The sequence below is a fragment of the Hypanus sabinus genome, chromosome 23 (genome assembly GCF_030144855.1).
Source record: "Hypanus sabinus isolate sHypSab1 chromosome 23, sHypSab1.hap1, whole genome shotgun sequence".
NCBI lineage: Eukaryota > Metazoa > Chordata > Chondrichthyes > Myliobatiformes > Dasyatidae > Hypanus > Hypanus sabinus.
In genome coordinates, this window is record NC_082728.1 from 9,480,392 (window position 1) to 9,502,645 (window position 22,254).

At 39.8% G+C, this 22,254-nt stretch overlaps 1 protein-coding gene across 4 annotated transcripts in view; it reads left to right on the forward strand.

Moving 5' to 3' along the window:
* Positions 1-22,254, forward strand: part of arhgdia (Rho GDP dissociation inhibitor (GDI) alpha) — a 60,840-nt gene that overhangs the window by 32,793 nt on the left and 5,793 nt on the right. For all 4 annotated transcript variants that reach the window (XM_059948330.1, XM_059948329.1, XM_059948333.1 and 1 more), the window contains exons 3-5: positions 13,583-13,666; positions 16,339-16,415; positions 19,632-19,695. In XM_059948330.1, coding sequence (XP_059804313.1) covers positions 13,583-13,666; positions 16,339-16,415; positions 19,632-19,695 — 225 coding nt within the window. The remainder of the gene's footprint in view (positions 1-13,582; positions 13,667-16,338; positions 16,416-19,631; positions 19,696-22,254) is intronic.

Genomic DNA, 22,254 nt, shown 5'->3' on the forward strand with positions numbered 1-22,254 from the left:
TGGCAACCAGTGGTAGCATTCTTGTGCCTCTGATTTTGTTGTTCTTCTAGGTCAGGGGTTCCCAACCTGGCGTCCACAGACCCTCGGTTAATGGTCGGGGTCCATGGCATAAAAAAGGTTGGGAACTCCTGTTCTAGGTAGTGGAAGTTAGGAAATTTGGAAATAGACTTATTAATAGCTACCTAACAAAATGAAGGAATACTGGAAGGTTGAAATATGAAAGGTGAAATAATGTGGACTTTGCTGTTGTTTCTATAGTGATCTGAAATTGGTTAGTCTACAGTCTTTACAGATTTGTATGATTCTGTTTCCTGCTTCCTCTCCCTAACTTACAGCTCGTTCCTTTTATTATGCATTTGTCCACTAAAACACATAACTTCTTTCCATTTCCCATTTCAGATTCATGCAATCTGTCCTCTAACTAAACCCTTAAAAACAGGATAATTATGAGAGGTGTCTTTTTTATGCCAGATATTGTGAATGTTGTCTACAACCAGATTCTTGTATGGGCTGGCTGAAGTCTGGTTTTTCAACATTTTTTTCGTAGAACTCGAGGTTAAAGACCAACATCCTGTAATTATTTATTTCAGTTATAAACCTGGTAAGTGAGATTGGTTTTAGAAATTTTTGACAGTTGGTCTATGTACCAAAAGTGCTCTTTTATTTGCCCACTTAGAAAAGAATGTGGTTTACACTATCTATGGCTCTCATAATTTAAAAGTCTTAATCAGGTCTCTCCTCTGCGTCCAATGATCTAGGGAGAATAGCCCAAGTTTGTCCAAACTTTTTAAGCTCATACTTTCTAATCCAGGCAGCATCCTAGCAAACCTCTTCTGCACCTTCTCCACACTTTCAATCTCCTTCCTTTTATGGGGCTACCAGAGAGCTGCACGTAGTCTTTCACATACAATCCAACTATTAAATACCTGCAGCATGACTTCCTTGCTGTTATACACAACACTCCACTTTTGATTCTCCGGGAAAACTATTTCAAGTCTTTTTATTCGGAGCTTTGTTTTAATTTGCTTTCTTGGCCATTCTATTGTTCTGTATGATCAGAAGTATTTCAGCCTCTATAACATTTCCCGTATCTAGTGAGTATGTGATCACAATTAGTAATTTCTGGATTGCTTATTTCTCAAAAACCTTAATTTGAATTCTTGTTTAATTTAGCTAGTTGATAAAAATCTAAGTATTTGCTATTTTCCTTATTGTTCATACAGGGTGTGGTCAACGAAACATATGCATTTTTAGTGTGCTAATTTTCAGTACTATTTTCCTAATGGGATTTACAGTGGCATACAAAAGTTTGGGCACCCCTGGTCAAAATTACTGTGAATAGCAAAGTGAGTAAAAGGTGACCTGATTTCCAAAAGGCGTAAAGTTAAAGATGACACATTTCTTTAATATTTTAAGCAAGATTACTTTTTTATTTCCATCTTTTACAGTTTCAAAGTAACAAAAAAGGGAAAAGGGCCCGAAGTGGAAGTTTGGGCACCCTGCATGGTCAGTACTCAGTAACACCCCCTTTGGCAAGTATCACAGCTTGTAAGCTCTTTCCGTAGCCAGCTAAGAGTCTTTCAATTCTTGTTTGGGGGATTTTCACCTATTCTTCCTTGCAAAAGGCTTCTAGTTCATTGAGATTCTTGGGCCTTCTTGCATACACTGCTCTTTTGAGGTCTGTCCACAGATTTTTTGATGATGTTTAGGTCGGGGGACTTTAGGCCCATGACAAAACCTTCAGCTTGTGCCTCTTGAGGTAGTCCATTGTGGAGTTTGAGGTGTGTTTAGGATCATTATCCTGTTGTAGAAGCCTCCTCTTTTCATCTTCAGCTTTTTTGTACAGATGGTGTGCTGTTTGCTTCCAGAATTTGCTGGTACATGTTTCCCCCGCTATTCGAAGGTAGAGCGTTCCTATGAAATGGTTCGTAAGCCAGAATGTTGTAAAGTGAAGAAGCAGTTACCATTTATTTATATGGGAAAAATTTGTGAGCATTCGCAGACCCAAAAAGTAACCTACCAAATCATGCCAAATAACACAAAAAACCTAAAATAACAGTAACATATAGTAAAAGCAGGAATGATCTGATAAATACACAGCCTATATAAAGTAGGAATACTTTTCTGCAATTATTGCAGCACTGTCCACCGTAGCGAAAATCTCACCCAAGTGCTCTCGGCAGAAAGACTTGGTACAAGCGCACTCAGCTGCACTCACGGCAAAAACACTCAGCACAAGTGCTCTCGGCAGAAGCACTCTTTCCAGTAACCTTTAAGCTATGAAGCTTCCAAACCATACCAAATAACACATAAAAATACACATCCTATATAAAGTAGAAGTAATGTACGCCCAGTGTAGTTTCGCTTACCGGAATCGGGAAGACAGTGAGCACACTGATGATGGTGTGTTAGGCTGAGTCATTGGAGGTTGGGGTGGTGGGAGGTAGAGGAGACTGTGGTGTCATCTCATCGTCGTCTGTTTCCACCAGGGCAGACAGGTCACCTTCTATGTCTGCCTGCCTCGATGTCGAAGGTGGAATTTCGTCATCTGCCGTGGCTGATGTGGAAGGCTTGAAAAATGACAGTATGCTTGACTGCTTAGCCTCGTGCATTTTTCTATCATACATTTCTTTGTAAGCACTCACACCATCCTGCAAGTATGCCCTAAACCTACATACCATTTCAAAATTAAAGTCATATTTTTCTACAATCATTGCAGCTTTGTCAATCACAGCGAAAATCTCACGCAATTGCTTCAGGTTCAGTTTCTGGACGACTTCACTATTGGGCCGTTCGCTACTGCATTCGGTTTCAATTGTTATCTTTTCCTCTTCATCAGCTCTTCATGTGTCAGTTCTTGGTCATGGGATGCCAAAACCTCTTCAACATCATCTTCATTAACTTCCACAAACCCTTAGCCAAACTCACTATATCCTTAGTTCGTTCACCACGATCGAAATGCTTTATTATGTCTAGTTTTACACCAAGTGTAACACCCTTAGGTGCTCTTTTAGGCTTTTCCGATACTTTAGAACTCATCTTGCTAACAGATGCCCAAAATAAATCGACATAAAGCGCAGATGCCCACAGGCACTTGTTTAATCAATGCCGGCTAGCATGCAGTTCTGGGGGAGGAGCTTGGCTGCTCGGGGCGTGCTGCCTTTTTCGTAACAGTGAAAACACCTTCTGTTAGTGAAAACAGGTAACTAATGTAGGTCTTTCATAACAGCGAGGTGTCGTAAAGTGAACATTCGAAAAACGGGGGACACCTGTATTTAATTGAAATCATTCTTCCCTCTACCAGTGAAATGTCCCCTGTGCCACTGGCTGCAACGCAAGCCCAAAGCATGATTGATCCAACCCTGTGCTTAACAGTTGTTCTTTTCATGAAATTCTGCACCCTTTTTTCTCAAAACATACCTTTGCTCATTGTGGCCAAAAAGTTCTATTTTAACTTCATCAGTCCCAGGGCTTGTTTCCAAAATGCATCGGGCTTGTTTAGATGTTCCTTTGCAAACCTCTGATGCTGAATTTTGTGGTGAGGATGCAGGAAAGGTTTTCTTCTGATGACTGTTCCATGAAGGTCATATTTGAGCAGGTGTTGCTGCACAGTAGAATAATACACCGCCACTCCAGAGTCTGCTAGATCTTCGTGAAGGTCTTTTGCTGTCAAACAAGGGTTTTGATTTGCCTTTCTAGCAATCCTACGAGCAGTTCTCTTGGAAAGTTTTCTTGGTCTTCCAGACCTGAATTTGACCTCCACTGTTTGTGTTAACTGCCATTTCTTAATTACATTACGAACTGAGGAAACAGCTACCTGAAAACGCTTTGCTGTCTTCTTATAGCCTTCTGCTTTGTGGGCATCATTTATTTTAATCTTCAAGAGTGCTAGGCAGCTGCTGATTGTTGGGACAGGGTTTCAGGAGTCAGGCTATTTGTAAAGCTTTGAAATTTGCATCACCTGGCCTTTCCTAATGATGACTGTGAACAAGCCACAGCCCTAACAAGCTAATTAAGGTCTGAGACCTTCGTTGAAGTTATCTGAGAGCTCAAATCTCTTGGAGTGCCCAAACTTTTGCATAGAGCTCCTTTCCTTTTTTTCACTCAATTTGTACAAAACAAAAAAAAACACTAATCTTGCTTAAAATGTTGAAATGAATGTTTCATCTTTAACTTTATGACTTTTGGAGATCAGTTCATCTTCTGCTCACTTAACTATTCACAGTAACAGAAACTTTGACCATGGGTGCCCAAACTTTTGCACTGTAATCCACATTTCTGGTTTGCATAGTGTCCGTCTATTTCTGTTGGTGCTTAGAACTACAGTACATAGGCTTTCTGTGGGGAGTATATAGTCCTTGCAGACTTGACTGCTCATGCATTAAAACAAGATTTAAGAATCGCATTGATTTTATAGTGGTAGTTCACATTTTGTACAATTGGCTGCAGTTATATCTTGTTTTTTTTTTCTAAATGCAATTTATTGTCTCGGTCTACATCTCCAACTAAAAGGAGCATCATTAAGTAATTTTGTTACAAATTGAATTTTTGGATCATTTTAAACTCCAGATTGTAAAAATTGAGTAACCTATGAAGTACCTGGTAAGGCTTGGAAAACCTGTGCCAACCAACTAGCAGGAGTATTCAAAGACATTTTCAACCTCTCACTGCTACAGGTGGAAGTTCCCACTTGCTTCAAAAAGGCAGCAATTATACCAGTGCCTAAGAAGAATAATCTGGTCTGCCTTAATGACTTATCGTCCAGTAGCACTCACATCGACAGAGATAAAATGCTTTGAGAGGTTGGTAATGACTAGACTGAACTCCTTCCTCAGCAAGGACCTGGACTCTTTCGCCACAATAGATCAATGGCAGACGTAATCTCAAAGGCTCTCCACATGACTTTAGACCACCTGGACAATACAAACACATACAAGATGCTATTCATCAACTATGGCTCAGCATTTAATACCATTATTCCCACAATCCTGATTGAGAAGATGCAGAAGCTGGGCCTCTGTACCCCCCTCTGCAATTGGATCCTCGACTTACTAACTGGAAGACCACAATCTGTGTGGATTGGTGATAACATATCTTCCTTGCTGATGATCAGCATTGGCGCACCTGTTGGGTGTGTGCTTAGCCAACTGCTCTACTCTCTATATAGACATGACTGTGTGGCTAAGCACAGCTCAAATACCATCTATAAATTTGCTGACAATACAACCATTGTTGGTAGAATCTCAGGTGGTGATGAGAGGGCGTACAAGAGTGAGATATGCCAACTTGTGGAGTGGTGCCGCAGCAATGACCTGGCACTCAACATCATAAAGACAAAAGAGCTGATTGTGGACTTCAGGAAGGGTAAGATGAAGGAACACATACCAATCCTCATAGAGGGATCAGAACTGGAGAGGGTGAGCACTTCAAGTTCCTGGGTGTCAAGATTTCTGCGGACCTAACTTGGTCCCAACATCTCGATGTAGTTATAAAGAAGGCAGGACAGCAGCTATACTTTATTAGGAGTTTGAAGAGATTTGGCATGTCAAGAAATACACTCAAATACTTCTATAGTTGTACTGTTGAGAGCATTCTGACAGGCTGCATCACTGTCTGGTATGGACCAAAAGCAGCTGCAAAAGGTTGTAGATCTAGTCAGCTCCATCTTGAGTACTAGCCTGCAAAGTACCCAGGACATATTCAGGGACTGGTCTTTCAGAAAGGTAGTGTCCATTATTCAGGACCTCCAGCACCCAGGGCATGCACTTTTCTCACTGTTGCCATCAAATAGGAGGTACAGAAGCCTGAAGGTACACACTCAGCAATTCAGGAACAGCTTCCCCTCTGCCATATGATTCCTAAATGGACATTGAATCTTTGGACACTACCTCACTTTTTTTAATATACAGTATTTCTGTTTTATACTTTTTAAAAAAAAATTCAATATGTGTAATTGATTTACTTGTTTATTATTTTTATTTTATTTATTATTATTTTTTCTGCTAGATTACGTATTTCATTGAACTGCTGCTGCAAAGTTAACAAATTTCATATCACATGTTGATGATGAACCTGATTCTGGTTCATTTAATTACTGCCTTTTAGATATTTTTTTCTCCCTCTTCTCTCCACCACCCCCCCCCCCCCACTTTCTTGTAACTTTGTGCTTTAAAGCTGTGTATTTGCATGGAAGTTCATGTGTTCATTGGCCAATGCGGACAAAAAGTAACCTCGATATTCAATTTCATGACTGCAGAACAGCTCAAGCATTATTCCACAAATGCAAGAGCCATTGCTGCAGTTTGCAGTAATCGAATGAGTGTTCAGTGTGATCCCAGCCATAATATTTTTGCTGAGTGTACCTAATGTGATTTCTCAATGTTTGCAGTCAGTGCATTTGCGTACAGCGCAAGCAAGGACTTATTCCTCTGTCACCTAAAAGTTATATGATTTTGTGTGAGTCCCACACAGTTTCCAAGTTTGAAATAGTGTGAGGCACTGGGATATCCTTTATGTACAATGATTGGCATAAAGTGGAAGTGGTTTGAGTTGAAATCATTTGCAGCATTCTGTGGGCAGGTGATAGGTTCAAATCTATGGGGCAGCACACAACACGTTACAGCACCAGCTGTAAGATTGAACTTCAGTTTCTGTTGCTGTCTGTAAGGAGTTTGTACGTTCTCCCTGTGACCACATGGGCTTCTGAGTGCTCTGATTTCCTCCCGCTTTCCAAAGATATAGGGTTAAGGTTTGTGAGTTGTGGGCATACTCTGGTGCCAGAAGCCTAGCAACACTTTTGACTGGCCAGTACAATCTTCATTAATATTAGTAGGCTTTACAATGGGTAGTCAAACACATCACCGGCATCAGCCTACTTTGCCATGAAGAACACGTATACAGAAATGTGCTGGAAGAAGGCTAGTGATATTGTGAAGGATTCCACCCACCCAGCTCATGTCCCACTCTCATCAGGTAAGAGGCTACATAGCATCCATACCAAGACTCAAAAAAATCAGTTGCTTTTCTGAATCAGAAAGCTGACCAACACTTCCACCCCACCACCACTACTTTATCATTTCTTATCACTCCTGTACCTAGCATCACTTTATGTACAGATAATCAATCTATGAATATATCTTAGGTATTTATTGTGTTTTTTTAAAATTATTGTGTTCTTTGTCTCAATGCATTTCTTATATGTTGCATTGGATCCAGAGTTACAAGTGTTCTCCTTTGCTCTTGTGCACTGGAGATGAGATTTCAAGATGCTGTGTGCTTGTAGCTAGTTTCCTGTTACCACAGTAAAATCAATTCCTTTGTCCGAGGAATGAATCACCTTTCAATTCAAATTGAATGCAGATCTCCTATTTAGTGTGACGTAATTGGTTATGCACTGTTTTTAAAACAATAGAGTTAATATGCTATAACCATTTAAAAGCAGTTCTTCAAGTTGGTGATTGGATAAATCTTAGGTGTTAATATGGGCTTTGGACTCTGGTCTATTTATATCTGCAATTGGAATGTGATCTAAATGGCATGCATACTTGATTTTGCCTAGGATTCTGCTCATATCTCAACATATTCTCCAATGACCCCTTCAAAGTTGACTTCTCTGGCTAATATATTTTAAATTATCTTTTATTTTTCCTAATCCCTCCATAGCCTTGCCCATTTCTGTAAAGCCCATGCTTCTGGAGAACCTGTTCAGCCCTACAAGATGCAACAAACAACTGTCCTACAATTCTTTCCTCTTGGGGATTTCTGTTTATTGCTAGGCCATCACATGCCTAGCCCTAGGATCTAGTATTCTCCACTTAAACTTTTGTCTAGCCCTTAAGAAGTAATTTTAATCTACCTTTTTGACTAAATTTTTGATCATGTGCTATAAAACATCTATCTTTATGTCAGTAAAATTTGAAGCAAACAGTCAGGTCAACCAGCATCTGTGGAAAAAAAATCAGTTAACATTTCAAAGTTGAAAGTAAATTTATTATCAAAGTACATCCTGCCACTGTCAGTAATGGGTTTTTGTGTTATCCCCGTGACCGTGTGGGTTTCCTCCTATAGTCTAAAGACTTGCAGATTGGTAGGTTAATTGGTCATTGTAAGTTGTCCCATGGTTAGACTACAGTTAAATTGGGGTTTGCTGGATGGTGTGATTCGAGAGGTCAGAAGTGCCTATTCTGTGCTGTATCTCAATAAGTATAAAGTAAAAATATAAATATGTCACAATATCCTACACTGGGATTCATAATAAAACAATAGAATCAATGGAAAACTGCACACAAAGATAAATAACCAATGCGCAAAAGAAAACATACTGTGCAAATACAAAAATAAAAATAAAGCCAAAACAATGGATGGATGGAGAAGTCAGGGCCTTGGTCTAAGAGTGGGGAACGAGCCAATATATAGCCATTGCTGGACTGGACTTGGAAGCGATTCAAAGCAGCAAAACCTTGGCAAGGCAGCAGGGCCTGGGCCCAGGAGCAAAAATTGACCCACTTTTTGGCGGATTTAAGGGCTGGAGTAAATTGAGAAGGTCAGGCTGTTGGGGCCAGAGGCGAGGGACAGGCTGGTTTTCAGTTCGGTAAGGTGTACTTGTCTCTGCAGTAACTGAGACTGTGGTCTGCAACTAATGGGCTCTTGGATCAGGGGTGACTGACTTCATGGGTGTGGACTCAGTCCCATGAGCTTCAGTTCTGAACGTTACTTGCTTGCTTTTATTACATGATTTTTTTTCTACATGTTGGGTGTTTGACAGTCTTTTTAATAGGTTCTATTGGGGGTTCTTTGTTCTGTGGCTGCCTGTAAGGTGATGAATCTCAAGGTTATATATAGTATTAATACTTCGATAACAAGTGTACTTTTGAACTTTTGGTTTGAACTACAGTTAAGACTGTATCTGAGCTAGCTGTATCTATGATAGCTAATTCAACCTGTTTCCTAAAGCATAGGTTAAACTGCTAGGCATGTCTCTCAGTCCTCTACTTTGCAATGTTTTGGATTTTATTTTGTCTCTAATGCGACAGACCCTGATCTCCCCTATGAGATTCATTTTGTCCTACATATCATTTTGTTTCCTCCCTGCCCCACACCTGTAACGTAAAACCGCCTCTTCATAATTATTATCAACCTAAAAATGTCTCTCCTTCCACACACGCTGTTTGACCTGCTGAGTTTAGAAAAGAATAGAGCTTTATTGTCATTGCTGAAGATAATGAGATGGCAGTGCTATTCCAGTCTGTGCAAAAGAGATAGTTATAATGCATGCAATATGGCTTAATTTTTTAAAATTCTCATATTCACATGCAATAAGTGACTTCAATAGTCCATAACACTCCAAGGACATTGGCAAACCGGTGTGTAGCATTTTTCAGCTGCACAATAGTCCTCAGGAAGAAGCTGTTTTTCAGTCTTATTGTTTTGGCTAAGATGTTTTTGTATCTCCTACCAGATGGCAGGAGATTGAACAGTGTCAAGGATTGCACTTCAAGCATTTTTGTTTTTATTTCACATTTCTGATAGCTGCATTTTTTTGCCCACTTTTTTTAACTTACAAAGTTAAACCTGGTTTTGAAGTGCAGAGAAAACAGAAGTTGCAGCAACTTTTACTGAACATTTCAGCAAGTGACGCTGGTTACATGCAAAGCAAAGTGCAGAAATAAATCTGCCACTTAACACATTGTGGTTAGCATGCAGTGTCGACAGAATCACCAATCATCTGCCCTCAGCACATGGAGCTTTATATAAACTATGGAGTCCATTGCATAAAGAAGGTTGGGGGCCCCTGATTTAAACAAAATATCTGGGTGCCTTGGCTTTTGTTTTTACAATGTTAGTGCCAGTAATGGAAGCATGTTGTTTGGGCTTTACTTTGTATTCTCCAATGGGCCGCACTGGATTATCAGCTCACTTGAAATGAGTGTGGAGGTTGATATAAAATTTGAATTGTATTTGCTGAGTGATCTGAGACTCATTTGGCACCAGAAATGCAATATATGCGATTGGTTGTGAATTTGCACATTTCACCGTTCCCCAACTTGAGTTGAGGTGATTTGATTTGTCATAAATTACCATCATTAAACATTGTCAGATGGGATAAGCTGCCTGTTTGGCTTTTCAGAGATGGTACATAAATCCAGCCTGATGCCTTTCCCAATATTACTACTTGAGTTAATGCCACGTGACATAATTGGCATTTCATTGATATTATTTACTGCAAAATTCACTCATTTTTCCCTAATCTGCTGTATGACTGTTAGTGTTTCTGATTGTAATCAAACTTGTCACTCAGTGGTGTGTAATAAATCTGCCAGTTGTGTAATACTGAAACCAGTGGATGATTGGCAGGTAGGTGATCTGTTAATTTTTTGTATACAAGAGGGGGGATTGGGGGGGGGTTTAGTACTACTGTCGCTGTTCTTTTGTGCGATTGAGGGGATTGTGGATTATGTATAGGGGGTTGTGGTTGTTGATTGTAATTGTGGCTGTTTTTTGCTGCGGGAGAGGGGGGATTTTGGGGTCTGCGAGTCATTTCTTTTTTGTGCTGGTTATGGGGCGGGGGGGGTGGAGTTGATGTCTCTTTTTTCAACAACCGTGGTCTTTCTACATTTAATGGCTCTCTGGAGTAGACAGGTATCAGAGTTATACATGCATACTTTGACAGTAAAAATTAACCTTTGAACGTCCCAAAATTAAATCAATACTGAGCTTATTTTTGGGTGAGTAGGAGGGGCACTAAGTTTTATTACCTCAGTACTTTGGAAAGAATTGACTGGATTGCTATCTGTCTATGGTCTATCTATGTGAGATGTTCCGTGTTGTCCCACAATGCCTCAGTCAGGGGCCTTGAATCAGTTTGTCTGCTGGGCCAGAAAATCCAGCATCCTGAAGGTGTGTTAGTCTTCCATGCCGTGTCACTGGGATATCAAAAAGCAGCCAGTCGTGAATCCCTGAGAATGGGTCCCATTTCTGCAAAGAACCAAAGATAGAGTGTAACACCAGGTCAGGGTCTTCAAAAGAACCTTGAAAAGGAATAAAAGAGATATCAAAGATAGAAGTAGATCTGTTTCTGAAGATGCAAGAAAAGGAGTTGCCATTTAGTGCCACCTTGACTTTGCACTGCCCTCCGAGTCCTCCTTTTGCACACCATTGGGAGCATTTAATAGGTAGTGAGAACTTATCCCCACAACTACCCCTGACTATAGTAAGGAGTACAGTCTTATGGATGTGTTATCCATTGCATTTTTTACAACTGTATATTCAGCAGTCAGGTGAGGTTGGGTTAGACTTGGTTGTTGAACATCCTTGCTCTCCTGGAGTCTTGATGCTCAGTGGAATGCTGCATAGTTGAAGGCCAGCCACTAGGAGAAGGTAATGGAATGCTGTTGAGCCACCTGAGCAAGTGTCGGCACGTGCCAAGAGAAAAACAGTGTAGTTAAAATGGGGTTGATGGTATAAGCAAAAGTCCTGAGAACAGGCTGTGCAGAAAGTGATCATTCCCAAACTGTCAGCATTAATCATTCCCAGAATAGATCGTGCATAAGGCTGCAGTTACAAGGGAGATTAATTTTGCTTGATTTACTATTTTGAGTGGGAGGAGTGAGAGGAGAAGACAGTAACTTTTCCCTCAGAAGTAAACTGCACATTTGTTATTGGAATGCATTTGTATAGTCTATGGAAGAGATGTAATTTCTGGTTCCTTGCTTTTTGCAATCCAAAAATATAAGGATATAGACAGCTGACATTTGATGGGGTATAATTTCTGCTTTCTGAGCAATTGCTGCAGTCAGGAGAAAGAAACGAAAGTGCTGTGGTAGCAGTGAGGGGGAGTTTGTGCTGTATTATCTCTGATGTTACAAATATAGAGAAATAAAAGTTGTTATCATGGGTGATGTTGTATACAAAATGATTTTTATTCTTCAGTCCATTGGCCTGGCCCTATCGGCTCCAAACCTGGATGACTTACTGTGGTTTTGAGCATGAAAGTGAAACACTGGCTTTTCAACAACAACAACATTAAATTCCATTGTATAGGACTTACAATATTGTGGAAAACTCAGATATAATAGCAAATTTGAGTACAATATTGATAATTTTCCCCATAAAAGTTGTATGGTATATTCCTGTTTGATTTATTTGGAATTTCAGGTAAAATTGTATCTTTATTTGTAATGTAAGCATTTTTGAGGTAAAATAATTAACTATTCAACTAATCTGTTCTTTGTTAATTGCCAGAATGACCTAAAGCATTCATTTTGATGCATATTTTATTTAAACAACATTGATTGCAATTTCATAATGGTTCCAAGTTGATGTGACTGAACTTTATAAAAAGATGCTAAAGTTTTGTGTAAGGTAGAAAATATCAAATGTGTGGCTGATTTAAAATTCTTATGTTGCACTTTCTTGGAATTCATTTACTGGAAAATCAACTGAACAAATTAAGTACTTATCCCTACAGATTCTAAGATTTTTTGGCTAATCCAAGTTCCAAAAAATTATTAACTTGATAATTTTTAAAAATGCAGCTTGTATGGCATTTCATTGAACCGTTTGTTTCATTGTAGATGTCCACTCTGGTGATCCAGTTCAAAAATGTTCAGAATTTTAACATTGACTTATATTTGACGTTGCATAATATCTCCAGTATGCTATGATTTTCCACTTGAGCAATGTTGGAAGATGACCAAAAAAATTACTAAGTTGCAGAACTAGTTCACTAAACGTTCAGATCCAGATTGTTACTTCTCCACTTGAAAAGAAGAGATAGAACAGTGATGCTATTTAAAGGATAAACATTAGGACGTGCAAGTCGAACGTGCTTTGAAAATTGTGGGTCAGTTGTCAAAATGATTCCATTGTCAAAGCAATGGGCCATGTTTGCTCCTATGTTTCAAAGATTCAAAGTACATTTATTGTCAAATTTTGTTTTGATTTGTATAGGCCTTGGTCTTTGTTTTTCTGTCTTTCATTCAAAGAAGTATTTGAGTCTTTTATACAATTAAATGTTTAAGCTGAAATGTCTAAATGAAGTGGAATTTCAAGCATTGTAGATCAGCTAACTCCCATGGTTTAAGGTCAGAATGCGAGAGTGAGAATGAGAATATTAAACCTTATGAAGGTCTCAGTCTAAAACAGTGACCATTTATTCCTCTCCATAGATGCTGCCTGATCTGCTGAGTTCCACCATTTTGTTTGTGTTACTCTACTTAATTGGGTAGTGGGGTAGCAATATGCCTCTGCCAAAGGAGGTGCCATCTGCTAGCCTGCAGGTCACCCTTGGCAAGGTATAGCACCTGCTTAGGGCCCCCGCCCCTCCCATCAGGATCATAAGTCCTGGTATTGCAACCACTGGTGCCAGCAAGACAATCTCTAAAAAGTATTAATAATTTTCCCAAGAACAATTGTTGTGGATAGACCATGATCACCCATTTCATACCACACAGCACACAATGAAGATGATGATGACTCTATTTAAGCCTTAGTTAGTCTTTACCTGATGTTTTCAGTTTGCTATGTTATATAGAGACAGTGTTTGGAAAGCAGAGTTTTTAATAAAATATGTGTTTTCTTACAGATCCTAATGTTCCAAATGTTCAAGTGACCAGTTTAACATTGGTATGTGCAGCTGCACCTCATCCTTTAGTCCTGGATTTAACAGGTAAGTAAAACTCCATACCTGGTACCCTCATAATACTAAATGTATAAATCGCTTGCGTGTAAGTTTCAAAGTAGTGTGTATAATGCTTATTGTTTCATTTGAAATAGTGGCTCTGCCGTTTGTCTTTGTACTATTTCTGGTCCTTGAAGTGCCAGTTTCTCCCATCTGTCTCTCTAATGGTTCTTTGACATTAGGGGTCGATTGCTTCAGTAAGAGCTTGAATATCTTCCTTGTGCCTTGATGACCTGGAATACTGTGGCCTGGTATAATTTCCTTGACTCATTCTTTGGACTGTCTGGGCATGGATTATCATTGTTGGCTTTGTCTGCAGGTTCAAGTGGTCACATTGAATGTAGAGACCTGCCAAAACCCTTGAGTGCGCTTCATTTCTTGCAGTTAGTAACACTTCACATTCATGGCCCAGTTTTACTTTCAATTATGCAATTTCCTTGTTTCCAGATTTATTAATCTACCACTTCTGCACCAGTTTTTTAATTTTTGTCTTGCACTGTACTGCTGCTGCATAACGTACATAGTAAACCTGAATATGATTCCACCAATGTTCTGCATTAACAGAAATTATCTTATATTCTTGAATTGTCTCAGCAAATTCTTTTGTCCTCCTGAATTGATGCCTATGACTGTGAATTTTTGAATCCAAGCCACAAAAGCAGGAATGGAAATTTGCTTTAGCCAGTTCTGACATAGCAATTAAGTTTCTATATGCCAAGGTTTTTGTATACCAAAAAAAAGGAATCCAGAAGTCTTCTCCCTTCCTTTCCAGTGCTGAAGAAGGGTCTCGGGCCGAAACATTAACTGTTTATCATTTCCATAGATACGGTCTGATCTGTTGAGTTCCTCATTCATGTTCTCAGCAGATACTAGTGGTGGGTCTTCGCTTTCCCCTTCCCAACACGAGTGGTGGCTCTTCCCCCTCTACCATCCTCCCTTTGGTTTTCCATAGGGATTGCTTGCTCCATGATCCCCTTGTCCATTGATCACTCCCACTAATATCCCTCCTGGCACCTATCCCGACAAGCTGCCTTGATGTTATACCTGCTCACTTGCCTTCATTCAGATGAGGCAACATTTCACCTACAATTCTGCTGGGGTTGCCTGTTGTGACTGACGCTCCTGATGTGGCCTCCTCTACACTGGTGAGATCCACTGCAAATTGGGAGACCACTTCATTGAACACTTCTGCTTCATCCGTCGAAAGTGGAACTTCCCGTTCTGATCTGCCAGTCCTTGACCTCCTCTTGTGCCAAGATGAGGCCACATCCGGGGTGGAGGAGAAATCTCTTGTATTCATTCCGTCTGGGTAGCCTCCAACCTGATGACCTGAATATCATTTTTTTTCTTCTGATTTAAAAAAAAAATCCATCACCCTCCCTCCATCTATTCCCCACTCTGGCCTTCAGTTCTGTTCCACCTCACAGTTTTTACTGTTCAATGGGTTAATGCCTCTGTTCAGCAGCAGAGTAGACATATGTCGTGAAATGTGTTTTACGAGTACATTGCAGGACATAAAAATTTCTGTGTTAGAAAAATAAATGAGTAGTGCAGAGTGGTAGATTAATCAGATGTTTTATAGAATTTAATGGAAATTTTTGCGGAGTAACAGTTTTGGTAACATTGAAGTGTTCTACTTGTATGGGTCTTTTCCCACTCTAAATGATCGTCTTGCCAGTGGTAGGATCTGCCTGGGGCTATCACCAGCTGCAGTAGCCCCTGTGCCACTCCAGGGACTTCCTCCCTGGAGTCCATAGAGTGTGTGTGATACCCCCCCCCCCCCCCCCACCACCACCACCACCAATACCCTGGAGATCTCATAGCTTGTGCCTGAGTAAACCTTACCACTCTAATTATTTGGAAACAATATCTGTGAAGTGAAAAGTTGGTTATGTTTGTGTTCTTTGTTAGATTTGATGTTAATTGACTTCAGTGCATTTTAGCTTAAGCACCAAAGTCAATTAGCATGCTGACTGTTTTCCCAATACTGTTTGTGGGCAGTAAGGTACTGTAGCAGTTAGCAAAAGCTTTATAGTGCCAAGGACCCAGGTCCAATCCTACTGCTTGTCTGTAAGGAGATGTACGTTCTCCCCATGACTGTCTGTGTGACTATTTCTTCCAGCTGCTCAGGTTTCCTCCCACAGTCCAAAGAGATGTGGGTTAGTAGGTTAATTGTTATATGGGACACAGGCTTGTTGGGCTGGAAGTATTTGGGCGGAATTAGCCAGAAGTGCCTGTTGCCGTGCTATGTCTCCAAATAAATAAATATTAAATTCTTCAATTTTAGGTGGTGATAGTGATTTTGCAAGACCAACCACCTGCTAATGCTGAGACAGCTCCTATGCTGTACTGGGCATCACAGTAACAAAGAGTCAAGCTCCTAGTGGCAAATTGCCCTGTGGACCGTGCTGGAACATAGTGTGTTGTGAGGAGGCAATTTTTGGCAGAAAGTGTGTCCTAATTTCTCAATTATACTTTCAACGATCTTTAACTATTCCCCAAAGGTTCCTGGTATTATTTAGTGTTCTATTTTTCAGTGTATTAAGAACACCAAGTTCAATGGATTTACACAAACATTTAAACTAATGTAGAACACAGATACGGTGAAAGTCAGTAAAATATTTTTGTTTTGTGTTTTTAACAAATGTCTTTATTTTCAGGTGACCTTGGCAACTTTAAAAAGAATCCTTTTGTATTGAAAGAGGGCGTTGAGTACAAGATTAAAATTTGCTTCAAGGTTTGTTTCTACACTTAGAAGTATATAATTGAAATCTTAGCTTATTTTCATTTTATGTTCAATACATGGTTTCCAAAATTCGAGTAATTCCATTGTCTCCAGCATCTTGTATCTGCAGCTGCAGGCTGCTCTAAACAAAGGAGGAAATCCACAACAGGGGGAGTCCTTTTGGTTTAAGCTGAATTGGCAGATCATCAGAAATGTTCGTGAGACTGCCTCCACTTCACATTAACAATACCGTATTTAGAACACCCACATCAGTTGAAGCAGAATAGTGTATGTTGTTGTGTGGGCCTGTGTGATTTCATGTACTGTGGCTGACTGTAGCCAGCTTGTTGCTTGCCTGTTAGTCTGTGCTTGACTTGGACCATAAAATATAAGAGCAGAATTAGGCCATTTGGCCCATCAAGTCTGCTCCATCATTTCATCATGGCTGATCCATTTTTCCTCTCAATCCCAATCTCCTGCCTTCTCCCCATATCCCTTCATGCCATGACTAATCAAAATTTATCAATCTCTCCCTCTCCCCCCCCCCCCCCCCATATATAGAGCTGAATGCTCACATTGCATTTGCCTTCCTCACCACAGACGCAACATGCAAATTAACCTTTAGGGAATCCTGCACAAGGAAGCCCAAGTCCCTATGTCTCTCAGGTTTTTCAGTTTCCTCTTCATTTAGAAAATAGTCTGCCCTTTTCTTCCACCAAACTGCATGGCCATATACTTGCTGACATTGTACTCCATTTGCCACTTCTGTACCTATTCTCCTAATCTGTTTCAGTCTTTCTGTTGCCTCTCTACTTCCTCAAAACTACCTGCCCTATCTTCGTGTCGTCTGCAAACTCTGCAACAAAGCCATCAATACCATCATCCAAGTCATCTGCGTAAAAAGAAGTGGCTCCAACACCTATCCTGTGGAACAACACTAGTCACCGACAGCCAACCAGAAAAGGCTTCCTTTATATCTACTCTTTGCCTCTGCCAGTCAGCCACTGACTGTCTTTATCCATGCTAGTATCGTTCCTGTAATTTGTTAAGCAGCCTCGTGTCACAGGCTTTCCGAAAATCCAAGTACACAACATCCACCAATTCTCCTTTCTCTATCCTGCTTCTTATTTCTTCAAAGACTTGTTCACTAGTTGCCAATACATTAAAGATGGCTTAGCCAAAATGGCCGCTCTGGAAGGTGAGCATCTTGTTACTGAGCAGATTTGAATCAAAATTATACCTGTCCCCTGACTGTTGGTCAAGAGGCATCATATGATAGCAAATGAAAATTTAACAATGCTGGAAACAGTCAGCAGACAGCATCTGTTGAAGAGGAAAGAGTTAATGTTTCACACTGAAGATCCTTAACCAGAACTGATCAGAGAAGGATCTTCAAATGGCAACATTGACTCAGTTTCTCTTTCAGTAGAATACTCCCTGACCTACTGAACTTTTATACTGGATTGTAACCCTGAGCAGAAATACCCAGTCTGCAGGTACTGAGCCTTCTCAGCACCTCAGTGACCAGATCCTTCACCTGTCGATCTGTGTACTTTTGAAAGTAATGTGTTATTGTAATGACCATATTTAGTACTTGCTAATTAATAACTGGAATTTTTTTTTGTGTTTACAAAGCAGAAATATAGTTGAGCTTCAGGCCGTTTTATAAACCAATTTACAGGTGATTTCTGTTGTTTCTCAATAAAGGATGTTAAAGTTGTAGTAACTCAAATTGGCTTTGAAAACTTGCTGAGATTCTCCACTTTGTGCAGACTGAACGTGGGTTTAAGGTCAGATCATGCAAGGATTCCCCTTGCATGTTTTGAGTTTTTCTCAACTTTCCCCTCCTGCCTACTGTTTCTGACTTCCTTCATTTGCTCAAGCTGGATAGTTCAAAATTTCCTCTGATCAAACGTATCGCTTTGGTCTCTGCTACAAATTGTTTCACAATTTTTGCATTTAAACCAGATCATTCAGCCGTGAGGTGAGCACCCTACCATTCATCCATTGATCACCAAAACTATTCACATTGCCTGCCTTAGCATTCCCCTTTTCAGCCTCTGCTCATTAGCTGAAGGTCCTTATCTACGCGTTTGGAATATTGAAGTGATAGGTTCCTACCTTCCAAAATTAAACAAAATTCCTTGGCTCATAAATGAATTCACCCAGGCAGTGTCATTGATCACTGTTGCGTCATTGTGGTTTGATAGTTTTAAAATTCACATCCTTTTATTCAGATCTCTGCTTTTGTCCCTCCCAGTTTCTAATTTTACCCTGCTTTACAAATCTGTTCTCTTGAGTTCTTCCATTTCTGGCCTCTTGTGTATTCCTGATTTTAATAACTTTGTAGTAATCATTCCTTCAGCTGCCTAGTTGAAAGCCTAGATTCTATTGAGATTTTCAGCTTCTTTTTAGGATGTATTTTAAAATCTTATCTTAACCTTATTGCAATCTCCTGTTTACATTTGATAAAATCAGGTCAAGCACGTTGGGCTGTTTGGCTACATTATAGGCAGTAAATAGCGAAGCCCTCCGTGTTTGGGGCCAACTAGGGATACACAGCTGATGAATCCAAAGGAAACACAGTTTGACACCAGCAATGTTGCAGGAGTTGTCAGCATTTTCCTTCTCAAGATGAGTGCCAACCACAGCTGACAAGCTGTGTCTGCCCAAAGCCACTGATTTCAAGGCACTAGTAATCTGCCTTTGCCCCTTCTCCTGTCTGTAGTAATGGTTCCACTGTGCTTAGTAGCTAAGCCAAGTGTGAAGGCCAGGAGCTGGACTTGGTTGTCAGCGGCGATTTGAAACACATGCTATTGGGAGCATTTGATAGGTCGAGAGCGCTTATCCCCACTTCTGCCCTGGCAATAAGAGCATTTAATTTGCATAAATGCAAATTATACTGATAGACATCTCAGTGCCCTAGATCCCTAATGGAGGTGGTGGAGTCAGGAGCTTGGGGAAGAGGTGATTTGAAATCCATCTGTTTTCATTGTATGTACTGTGTGGTTCTAATATTATGGATCTTTCTCCATTTGTGCAATGCAATTTCATGTCAATCAATAAACAAAATTTAGAATGTGTTGTGCAAGTGTGTTGCTAAATACAGGCATTTATTCTGAGAACTGTATTTTGTGCAAGTGGCTTGCAGTGAGTCTAATCAGTCTATAGAAGAACTAACATCATTGTGTCAACAACTGAGGTTACTCAACCCCTCTGTTTCACCAGGTTAACAGAGAAATAGTTTCTGGGCTGAAGTACATTCAGACATCAATAAGAGGAGGAATAAAAAGTAAGTACAAATGGCCACAAATTCTGTGTGATCTTAATGTGCCTTTAAAAGCCTATCTAAAATAACATTGTGAAACCCTTGTGAAGTTGCAAATTCTGTGTTCTTTTCAAAAAGCTTCTTCCTCCATTTGCCTCTGCCAACAGTATGCATGCTGTTTCTTCCAAATAATATATGTTGCAAATATGACAACGTTATATGTGTTAGTTCAGATAAAATGATCCTTTATCTTTAGTGAATGTCTCCTTGATGGTCTTGTAGTTCAGATTTGCTCTGACTTGAATCTTAGCCATGGTGAATTAGATTGAGTAATGACATTTTTGTTGAAAGTCACACAAGGGATAAATTGTGAAATAGGAATATCTGGCACAGATGTAAGCACTCCAAATCTGAAATGTAAATGAATTCTGCAAATAGCTTAGATCAATTCTGAAGAGGGAAAATATCTGGAAAGGTTTTATTTAAATAAGGGTTTCATAAGTCAAAGTATTGAATGCCTGTTGGCTGATGTGTGCAGGATTCAGTGAGGAACATTATGCATGTTTTATTAAAGGAGATGCCCTGGTGCCAGCCATCCCAACTACAGATGCATGCTAGCTTTTAGATACTTATGTTGACCGTTTATGTATAGATAGTTGTTAGTTGTGATGGTCAAGACGTTCTGTAATTTTAAAGCAGAGGTTGATAGGTTCTCGATTTGTAAAAATATGAAAGGTTATGGGGAGAAGGCAGTAGAATGGGGTTGAGAGGGATAATAAATCAGCTGTGAATGAATGGTGGATCAGACTCAATGGACCAAATGACCTGATTCTGCTCTTTTGCCTTACAAAATGGTCTGTTACCATGCTGTATTTCTAAATATTATCAGGTCAAAAGATCACTCCTGTAATTCATGCCCACTACCTAGGCAAAAGCATCTGATGACTGTAAATGCAACATTAATCAGGAATTGAAGAGAAGTTCTTATTTATTGCACTGTACTGATGAATGCCAGTCACTAAACATGCGAGCAGTTAACAACTACAGGTGTCCCCCACTTTATGCCACCTCACTTTTACAAAAGACCTACATTAGTCACCTGTTTTCGCATTACAAAGAGGATTTTCGCTTTTAAGAAAATTTTTCCCATTTAAATTAATGGTTCTTAGCTTTACGCCATTTCGGCTTAAGAAAGGTTTCATAGGAACGCTCTGCCTTTGTAAGGGGACGACGATACCTGTACAGGTTTCTCTCTCTTCTCCTCCCTCCCCCCCAGCTATCCGAAGGTAGAGTGTTCTTATGAAACTATTCGTAAGCCAAATTACCATTAATTTATATGGGAAAAATTTTTGAGCATTCCCAGACCCAAAAAGTAACCTACCAAATCATACCAAATAACACATAAAACCTAAAATAACACCAACATATAGTAAAAGCAGGAATGATATGATAAATACACAGTCTATATAAAGTAGAGATAATGTATGTACAGTGTAGTTTCACTTACCAAAATCGGAAGATTGAGACAAAACCGATTTGTAGAAAAAAAAATCAGCACGTATATGCATGCACACACACCTGCCCACGCAAGGCTTTATGGTGATGGTGGTCTTTCTCAGGGTAAATGCAAGTTTAAAGTGGGCGTCTTTTTTCGTAAAAGTAAAATGTCTTGAAGTGAATGTTCAGAAAGCAGGGGGAACCTGGATACTTACTAAATTTTGAAGGCTGATTGCAAAGAATCAGAGTTGAACTGCATGGAAACTGACCTTTTGGCCCAATCCATCCATGCCAATCACAACCCATTTGCCCATATCTCTCTAAACCTCTGCTATCCATGCACCCATCCAAGTTTCTTTTAAACAGTGTAATTGTCCTGTTGTCTACCACTTGCTCAGGTACCTCATTCTATAAACGCACCATCTGGTGTGGGAAAAGTTGCCCTCTCAAGTCCTCTTTAAATTCTTCTCCACCTCCCCCCCCCCCCTCAAAACCTATGCTGTCTAATTTTAGACTCCCTGGGGGAGAAAGTCTACTGAACATTTATTCTGGCAATGCCCCTATACTCCTGATTAAAAGTTTGAAATAAAAATGTTTCTCCTTCCTCAGATGCTGCACGACTTGCTGAGTACTTCAACATTTGCTGCTTCGTATTGTTCAGATACACCTTCCTCACAATCTGTCTACAAACTCTTCAATGTCCCTTCTTTTGCCATAGTAATTCCTTCCTTACATAAGAATACCATTCCTTTTGTTAGGAGAGCCTTAAATAAAAACACATCTTCAGAGATGACTGAGAAAATGGCATGTTAATGTTTAACTATGTATATCCATTAGTGCAGAAGCTCTTATTTAAATTATAATTTCCAAAGTGTTTAGGTCTTCCATCGAATGTGTATGAGAAGATTGACATGGCTGCCATAATGCTTCAGAAGTTCCTTTCTATGAAACTAGAAATGTGGGATAGGATTAGGGAATGGATAATTCATCTGAGACAATCAGCATTGTGCAGGCTGTAGTCCAGTCCCCAAGAATTCAGGATTTCATCTGACTTGATTGAAGGGAAGAGAATTGTTGGGATTGCAC